We start from the raw sequence: 9976 nt of genomic DNA, 5'->3' as shown, positions 1-9976 counted from the left end.
GAACATATTTGTACAAATTTCTTGGTCTCCGATTGTTTTTTGAGTAGAATGCTTAGCAATTTATACTCAAATGGAGGCGTGTTCTTAGGGGTTTTCTCCAACTTCCTGAGATCTGACCAACTCTATTTTTTGAAGGAACATAAGGAGGTAGCTGTTGTAGAAGGTTCGTGCACGGTTTTTTTTATCTTCTGTTCTACATATTTGAAATCTGAAATTAGATCGATCTAGAGTATCTCATCTACTCTCTAAATCATAGGATTCAACCTTAAAATTAATAGAAAATAACTTTTGGATGATTTGTGTGTATGATTGAAATCATATATGTTCTTGCATGTTATTCTAATACAGTGTAAAAGCTTTTTAAATAAAAATCCAAAAAAAAAAAAACACATATTTTTCTACAATCATATGTGTTGCAAATTTATATTACTATAGTATTTCAATAAGAGTACTAAAAAAATGCTCTACTAAAGACAACTATAGTATAGTATTCCTAAAAAAACTGAGGATTTAAGAAAGATTTAACTCAAAAAAGACTGCAGTACATATATCTGTCATGATGAATTGTTGCTTCCTGTCACTCTCTAATTTAAATTCTACCTCTCTCAAAGCAAGAGCTGAAAAGCTCTTCATTGGGCAACCTTCAAGTTCAAAGAATACAAAAATGATACCTGTTTCTTAGCATACACATCAGTGATTGTAGCAACAACCATCAAACCACTTGTGTACTCATCAAAGGTGTTCCTACAGGACAAACTTTATATTTTTCTAGAGGATGATCTGAAAATAAATATGGTGCTTAAATATTTCGATTTTACATTGAAACTTGATTTAATCTGTCATATTCAAAGTGTGCTATTATATTTGATCAAATCTGTCTTTAAAAAACTGGCTATAAAATTACCACACCTTCTATCATAAAGGTGTAAACAGGGACAAAAGCATATTATACTAACATATGAACTTGCTTAGCATCCTCAATCAAAAAATAAATAAGGTATACCTTCTTTGAATGGAGTTATGTATTTTTCAACTGGTCCTTATGTATATGAGCATGGATACAAATACCTAACATAAACTAACATTTATATTAATTTAATAAATATTAAGCATATTATTTTCAAGAAAACTACAATGAATGCATGCATTACTTACTATTGCTTTATTTTCTAGAAAACTATCTCATATTTATTCCTATTCAGGATGTGTTTTTTCCTCCTGCTAATTGTCAAGATTAAACCGAGTGTGCTGCATAATAATAAGGTGAGAGTTAAAATAAAGTATGAATATATTGAACACACACACATATATATACTTATATTCACATACTTGTTGTATATTAGTATATAACAATATACACATTTGAATAAGAATTGAAATTAGGTACGCATTTGAATCTTACCTCTATTTGCAGCAATGTGTTTTCTCTCGCAACACATTGCAATTTGCAACCAAGCTTCTTTGTTCATTGTAGCATCCTTCCTTCCCCGTCCAAATTATTTATAGAATTCACCTTGATATTTTCACAAACACTTGGCAGGACATACATTTTTTTAATTCAAGTACAGATAAGAACGTATCTTCCTTTCATTAAAGAAAACACATTCTTTAAGCTTTGGTTTTGTTTAAATATATCCTATTAATATACATGTATATCTCATCTACATGAGAGTGGTCATCCCTCCTGCGGTCTTCTCCCAGCACAGCTGCCATGCACCACATTTTTTCCCACCACCGCCATTAACATGCTACTAAGCCAGACTAATGCCAACTTCAGATCTGCCAAAAAAAAGAAGAAAAAAAAAACCACAAACATCCTAGTGAATATATAAAGCCTTCTCCAAAAATTCATCCCACTAGTACAGAATTGCAGATAGGCAACCATTGTAAAAGACAATAGGCAACCATTGTACAATGGTCGCCTATGAGAGGCTCGCGGAAAGTCATGGACTTTACGCGACCATTTTTAAATGGTTGCACATTGTCAGTAATACGCGACCATTCTTGACCCAGAATGGTCGCGTATTGTTTTTTTATTTTTTTTTATTCAAATGTAATACGCGACCATTCTTGGATAGGAATGGTCGCGTATTGTTTTTTTATTTTTTTAAATCAACTTTCCGCGACCATTCTTTGTAAAAGAACAGTCGCGGATACTTTTTTAAAAAATAAAAAAATATAATTTTAAAAATAATTTTATTTTGCACCATGCAATTCTCACACAACCATTAGTAATATTTATACTACTGAGTACTGTAATTGTAGTAAAAAAATGTATTCATAAGATAGTAATAGTTGCGTAAAGAAATCGACTTTCATAAGATAGTAATAACAGTCTGGTTACAAACATATTACAAATTAAAGCTAAGCTCAAAGCTTCAGCATTAGAAGAGTAATTGCGCGAACCAATCAGATTCTCAGCAGCAAGAAACTGTACATTACACTTTGTTGAATCCATTAAAAGCTTGCTGATGCCATAATAATGTAACAACTGGCACACAATAAAATTAGAGACAAATGCTTAACACCTGACTCATAATTTGATTTTATCAAAGATAAAAGGTGTAGATTTTTTTAGCTGTTTATTCAGAGCTCAACTAGTTCATATAAATTATGTATCTAGAAACCATAGCCCATGAAATTTTTCTTACATGTACTCATCTACCACATTTGTCAATTAACAAAGTCAAAAATAGAAAGTAATTAGGAACTAAGTCCACTCACCATCTCCTGCTTAATCCTCTTGAGGTCCTTGTCAGTCAGTAGTCTAGGTGTCAGTCAGTAGTCTAGCTGTGCATGTGTCTGATGCGAACCTGCAGGTAACACAAGACATTATAAGCTGTTTTTCATGTTAAAACCAATACATTTTGGAGATTAAGATTGGACATACTTGTCTATGAAGAAGTAAATCCCAAAGAACAACCAGCACAGTACAGTAAGTATCCAACAAAGAATAATCAACCTGCCAACAGATCATTAAAACGATTCAAGTTCACATTCGATATCAACTGTCTGCCTTTCAACGTTAACATGATGTGATCGTACACTTACCAGCGAAGCGTTCTTCTGAACTTGAGAATTCCTAGCACTAACAGACAGATGGCTGCAACCAAATTAACTGAAATGATAACAGTACTTATTATGTACACAATCCTTAAGCCCTTCTCTATTGCCCTCCTGTTTTTCCTCGCCTGCCTCTCGATATCAGCAGCCCGACTGTCGAGGCTCTTGGATGTGGAGGTCAGGAAACGCGTGGCCTCAGGACCTCAATCTGTGGCTCCTAAATCTGCACTCATTTCTTTCATTGCCTGAGTCATGTTGTATATGGTGTTTGATGCCCCATCTGTAGTGTCAATAATTATGTCAACAACTGTATCTGCTCTCGATTGGAACCTCGCGTTCCCTCCAAGGACTAGACCCGATGCAATCCTGAAATCGTTAAAAGGAAAAGTAGGATAATGCTAGCTGCTGGTAGATGTGGTAACCTTAGACATACATACATACATACATACATACATACATACATACATACATACATACATACATACATATATATATATATATATATATATATATATATATATATATACATGAAAAAACTAACCTATGATTGGAATTAGCTTGTGATTGCTTGTATTTCCTGTGGGGGTGTTCTATGTGGTGGTGATCCCTGTGGTTATAGTAAAGAGTAAATAAGCGAACATATAATTTTAAAGAAAAATTCCTTCTTATCATAGTTTTAAAAAAAAAAACAAAATTTTGATTAATGTCTAGAAAAGTGAAACAAGATTATATGCAGCCTAGCTGCCATGTTTTTAATATCTTATCAACGGTGAGGAGGTAGCCATAGCCATTGCAGATTTGCAGTTAATCAAAAGCATCTTCTATGTGAATATTATTAGCTAATTAATATAATCAAGACTGCAAAGTTTTAAGGTGGTTACCTAGTGCACAGTGAAATTCGTTCTTGCTGTCTTCTGTGCATTGCCCTCCTCCATTGTAACACTCTTGACAGGATTTTGAGACTTCCATGTACAATAAAAGATGAGCAGTTAAGCCATCATTTGTTTGTTGAATAATAAATGCAGATGGATACAGGGTACAGTTAACAACATCACATTTGGAATCGATTTAACTTAAAATCTAATAGTTTGAGTATCAATTTAAATTCAATTAAAAGTTATAGGATCAATTCGAGAAATGGGCATAATCAAATGACTATTTTGAGAATTTTCTCAAAAATTATAAAAGGAAATTTTCGTTATATATGTAAAGCGCCCACGACGTCGTATTACGGATACTGCGGGCAACTCCAGCCAAGTTGGTTAAGCTATTGACTAGGTAACCACAAGGTTACAATTCGACTCCCAACGGGAGCGGCCTATTGGCCTTTTTGGTTTGAGCCAGCAACCTAAGTTGGTTTACCTCCTTGTGGAAAAAATAATATCCCAGTTTCTTCACTAACAGTACGTATCCATATCCATGTTTAATAACTAACTAGTATAAAAAAAAAGTTGTACATCAGTTACTATAACTCCACCACCAGAAAGCATTTGTTGCTTAGTCACGGTTTAATAACTAACTAGTATAAAAAAAAATTGTACATCAGTTACTATAACTCCACCACCAGAAAGCATTTGTTGCTTAGTCAGACGTGACTGAAGAGGAAAATAAGCATTACCTATATAACATAGTATATGAGTATATCTTAGCTATGCCCCCAAAGGAGATCAGAGCAATCTTCAGTCAAAAAAAAAAAATTAAAAACTCCCAAAGACAAGCTTTAAAGAGCTCCAAGTCAAAATGCTACATTCCACCAAAATTCCATCATCTAGAGAATTTTAATATACCTGACAGAAGACTTTGCATCCCTGACTCGGATGGAGGTTGCATTAGTTTGTAAAAAGTCTCTGCAAAAATGAACATGGACTGGATTTTCGAAGATTCTTTGAAGACCTGGACACGGGTGTCCTATAAGATTGAATTGATGGGGGGTTAATGGACCAAACTATAATGAACCTATGATGGTAGAAATGTATGATCTCCATTGGTAATCATGACCATAATGTAGGTATCTAGATAATAGCTAATCATGATCATGATGTAAATGATAATTTTCTCATTAATCATGATAGAAATAGCATGAAAACTCTAGTGGTAAACAAGATCATGATATAGGTTTCTAGTCAATTAGTACCATGATATGTTAATGACATTGTTGTAGGATCAAGCTTTGTGGAATGGCATGTTTGCTAGTTGCCTAAATCAACTAAAAATGGACAATAAAAATGGTATGAAAGACATCAATACATCTAACAAAGGAAGCATTCATGACATCTTAGGTAAATATGGCAGTCAATTTGACTAAAATTTGGGATTGAAAATAAAATCTACATATCACAAAAGTAAATGAAAAATATTACCTGTTTGGATAATCAAAATTTTGAAATGTATCAAACAAACATATTAAAAATTTAGTTACAGGTTGACCCTTCAAAAAAATTTAAAATAAAATAAAAAGGGAAAGAATAGGTATATATACTAAGAGTGTGTGCCTTTCAAATTTACCCCCTTAAGTGTGATAGTTCTTGACCAAAAACCAAGTGCAAGAAGAGAGATCTGGATAGGAAAAAATGAAACTAAAAAGCGGCCCTGATTCTCAGTTTGAATTTTGCTTAATTAAAGAGTGGACATGATACCGAATATAACAAAGAGATCAAATTAACAGAGATAATTGCCAACAAAAGCCATAGGTAAGAAATATAGTGAATGTCTGAAAAAAAAAAGCACTTAAAACTCAAGTTCTAAGATGTCTCAAATGGAGAAAGGATATTGAATCCGCATGCCAACAGCACCAGAACTAGGTATAACAACACCCTGCAAGGTATGGTGCACATTGGTGGCACTCTGCACATCCTGCAAAATGATTTGACTTCAAATAACAACATAGATAACAGAAGCTGCATACAGATTAATAGAGCAAGCATATGAAAGAAACTTCATTTGTGTAGCCGTCATAAACTTACTTCAAACTCAATGAAACATACAATATGCCTTTCCTGTCTCAATACCTTCATCTGCTTATAACCAGGTTGCCTGTCAGACAATTTTTGGGTGAAACAAACAAATCCATTCAATAACAGGTGTGCACAAATTTGTACATAATGTAGATCAATTAGATGAAGATGCAAAATCCCTACGCAGTGAACAGGCCTCTCAACTCTTCCTCATTTATGTTCTCTCCAAGATTGCCGATGAAAAGGGTATTGCAAGGAGGATTATCTTTTGTATTCTACAAGAGTAAATCAATCATTATTAACAATTAAACACAGCTCCAGAAAAATGGCTCATTCGTCAACAACTTCCAGAAACAAAAACATAAAAACAGAGCCACTGCATGACACATTACCTGGACAGGCACATATCTGCTTGGTGCTGCAGGCATAGGAGCAGGAACAGGCATTGGCACAGGAGGAACATGGTAACCAGTATATGGATCATATGGTTGAGGTGGTGGAGTCATGTACCTGAGCCATATCACTAATCAGGTCCATATTACAAGTATGACAACAAGTCATCCATGTGACTTAAATTTAGTGCAGTTCAATTAAGTTGCAGGAGATAGTTCTGCAATTTTTTGTGAGAAAGGAGTACTCTTACGCAGGTGGCCCCCAAGCTGGTGCAGGAGGGGGGTGAAAAGGAGAGGGGCTAGAGTACCCAGTATGTGTACAATCACTGCCAGTCCGCATCCGTTTGCTCTGGTCATAAGCATTTGAATCAGCAACAATTCCTGCATGTAAATGATAATTAGCACAGGGCCAATACTATAAATCATTCAAGAAATTAAGAATTGAAAAAAAAAAACTGACACAATTAATGAATCCTAGTGTTAATCAAGTAATTGTCAGTACAATACACTGTAGATTTCGTGCCCTTTGCTTTTACTATACAATATGTGACACATTCCATTGAATTACAATTCTAATATTTTAGATTTTCCAGGGAAATGAATATGCATCTCTATATACTAATACAATTAATCTATCTGCAGTGAGAATCCTTCTCTCAACAGCATAACATAGTGTGCATAAAGCAAACCTATAGATTCTGAGATGTAATGTGAAATGAGAATCGTGTTAAAAATTTTCCAAAACATGAACCATTACAACAATTCACATATGAACAAAAGGAAAAAAAATCTAAAAATGTGGAAGAAGTACAATCAAACACAGTGCTTACAGGGAATGAGCATTCAGGCAGGTAGGCAGGCAGGGGAGGAGCAATGCCTATTCTGGAAACTTGATCATTTATGCGGTTTGCAGCAAACAAACAATGACAATGGCAATGCCCTCAACAATTGGCAAACTTGATGGAGGCCAGAACGGTGACCAGACGCCTCATCTCTCGAGTACTCCACCAAAAAAAAAAGAAAAAAAGATTCAAAGAATTGTCCTAAGATTCTAACTGGTAGACAGTATATCAACCCTCTTAAGTCTTAACTTCATTGGGATCTTCTTCTCAGGTGTTGAGAAGCCTGGTACCCTTCAAAGAAATCGAGGACGTCTGTCTCGAGGTCCTCGACTGAGTACTTAATATAGTTCTCGGGGTGTTTGCCACACTCAATATGAGTCCTAAATATAATATATATATATATATATATATATATATATATATATATATATATATATATATATATATATTAACAATTACAAATAAATAAATAAATAAGCTAACCTGCAGATCGGCGGCAGTGGCACGGCGCCAGCGGGGAGGGCGGCTGTGGCGGTGCGTCGTGGTGGGGGCGTGCGACGGTGGACGATGTTCAAGTGGCTGGCGGGTACATCGCTGTGGCTGTGGCGGTGGGTGGCCGTGGCTGTGGCGTGTGGCGATGCATCGCGGTGATTGTTGTGGCGGTGGGTGGCCGGCGGCGTCAGACGGCAGACGGCGTTGAAGATCGGAGATCGGCGTTGGAGACGACAGACGACGTTGACCCTTAATGGAGACGGCAGGCGGCGTATGAGATCTGATTGACGATCGGCGTTGGATGAGTAGAGGTATGAGATCTGATGGATCGGATGAGCAGACGGTATACGTTGAGAGGATGAGCAGATCAGGTCTCTGATGGAGTGATGGGTAGATCTACTGATCTAGGGTTAATATTAGGCAACCATTTCTATTTGAAATGGTTGCCTATTATAAAACAAGTTCTATTTTAACGCAACCATTTCTATTAGAAATGGTTGTCTATTATAAATCAATTTTTTTTTAAATAAATACAAAATACAATGGGCAACCATTATAATTAACAATGGTGGTGGATTATTGATCACTTATTTAGAAAATTGCCACCGTGAATTTTTGGGCTAAGATTAGACAACCATTCTTTCAACAATGGTGGCCTATGATCAATCTTCTATGTTCAATTTTGTACTAGTGTCCTCCGACCATCTTCACTGGTGTGTGATAATAGTTGGTGATGATGCTTCGTGTTCTACGGTCTTAGCAACATCGCCTCTTCTAGATCGCTAAAATTCATCCTTTGACCTCTAAGTTCTCTGCAATATGAGAACCCAATTTATATACAGATATGGCTATCTACTTTAATGCGTATAAATTAAACAATGCTTTGTAGTACTCAAAAGACACCTTGAAAATAACATGTGGTCATTACTCCTTACTGGTAATTGTTTTCTAGTAAAAGACTGATTCATAAATACACTGTGTATCTAAAAAAAAAATTCTTGTAGAGGATTTGTCTAGAATCTTCTTCTATTGGGCAGAAACTTTTTATCAAAAACAACTTTTGTAAGCCAAATATTTGAGCGGGAATTTTGGCTCTATTTTGCATCCCAAGGTGTGTGGCTTTTTTATATAGTAAGATTATTATTATTATTATTGGTGGTTTAGTTTATAGTGGAATAATGGATAGTGATACAAGTTGTTGGGGTACAGGGGTAGTGGATAGTTTCTATGATCTGTATATTTATAGCCACCTATGTACTTGAAGAGGGCACTGAAGAATATATTAATAGATGTTGGTGACATTTTGGGAGTTAGAGTATCACTCGAAGTATAGTCAATGAGAGTTGGGCTGTTACTCGAAGTACAATCATGTCTCTTTCTCTCCCTTTTCTGGAGTTTAGGTCTTGACTCGAAGAAGAGCAACTCATACAACCTCAGGGTTGTATCAATTGGTGCTCTCGTTGAGAGTATCAACCCAGAAAAATTATTTCTGGGACAAAAACAAAAAAAGGAAAATCAAATTTAGAAATAAACAAAAAAAAGGAAAATCAAATTTTGGTCAAAAATTCAGGGTTGTATCAACTTCGAAGCCTCCGGGTTCTACAAGGGCCAGCGGTTTAGCACCCAGAACCTGCCAACGTTCTACCAGGGCTACAAGAACACCACCGCCCTGAGCACGGCGTTCAGGAGCAATAACATCGTGTCCCTCGACGTTGGCGACCGGAGCAACTACGACGACGAGAAGAGTCGCGAGGTTTATGAAATCGACGTCAAGCTTTACTTGAGAATTAGATCAAGACTAAGAAGATTAAGCCACCATCGAATGCGATCTCAAGGTTCCTTTGCAATCCAACGGCAGATCGTCTGGGAGTTTCGAGCGGACTAGGTGCCATCTTGATTGGTAGATGTAGATGGTGATGGGCCCTACCGTACCCATTCTTGATTATGCATTTCCATTGCTACTTATTTTTCAGTCTCTGATCCGTATGAAGAAGGTTATGTTGGAGTACCTAGCGAAGCATTTTTTGCTACAACTTCGGTCGAGTCTTGCAAGGCCAACATGAACATAAAATGGAGGAATTGAAGCTAGGTGGCCATAGTTTACGTATATCACTTTAGGTACTGAAGTAGAGTTATTCAAGCTTTTGGAGTTACTTTTGATTAATTATCACCTTGAGGACAAGGTGATTTTGATGGGCATGGCAATGATACGACCATCCACACTGTGTACCAT

At 36.0% G+C, this 9976-nt stretch overlaps 1 protein-coding gene and 1 long non-coding RNA gene across 2 annotated transcripts; both read right to left on the bottom strand.

Moving 5' to 3' along the window:
- Window positions 1-2789: 2789 nt before the first annotated feature.
- LOC109180778 lies at window positions 2790-3441 on the bottom strand. Its single transcript, XR_002054118.1, has 3 exons — window positions 3052-3441; window positions 2891-2962; window positions 2790-2813 (listed from the first exon to the last, which is right to left on the bottom strand). It is a non-coding gene; the product is annotated as an uncharacterized LOC109180778 (long non-coding RNA).
- A 2220-nt stretch (window positions 3442-5661) lies between these two features.
- Window positions 5662-9976, bottom strand: LOC109180783 (cell wall integrity protein scw1-like). The gene is made up of 7 exons (XM_019330482.1): window positions 9915-9976; window positions 8994-9232; window positions 6661-6790; window positions 6410-6527; window positions 6201-6292; window positions 6027-6096; window positions 5662-5916 (listed from the first exon to the last, which is right to left on the bottom strand). Exons 1-7 carry the CDS (start codon window positions 9974-9976, stop codon window positions 5815-5817), a joined length of 813 nt encoding a protein of 270 aa, XP_019186027.1. The 3' UTR covers window positions 5662-5814.

Source organism: Ipomoea nil, unplaced genomic scaffold (genome assembly GCF_001879475.1).
Source record: "Ipomoea nil cultivar Tokyo-kokei standard unplaced genomic scaffold, Asagao_1.1 scaffold1034, whole genome shotgun sequence".
NCBI lineage: Eukaryota > Viridiplantae > Streptophyta > Magnoliopsida > Solanales > Convolvulaceae > Ipomoea > Ipomoea nil.
This window is presented reverse-complemented; position numbering and strand designations above follow the sequence as displayed.

Coding starts and splice junctions, on each gene's coding strand:
- LOC109180783 (XM_019330482.1), bottom strand. CDS start 9,976: ATGGTACACAGTGTGGATGGTCGTATCATTGCCATGCCCATCAAAATC. Junction 6,097..6,200: donor TTGAGAGGCCTGTTCACTGC/GTAGGGATTTTG, acceptor ATTGTCTGACAG/GCAACCTGGTTATAAGCAGA. Junction 5,917..6,026: donor TATGTTTCATTGAGTTTGAA/GTAAGTTTATGA, acceptor ATCATTTTGCAG/GATGTGCAGAGTGCCACCAA.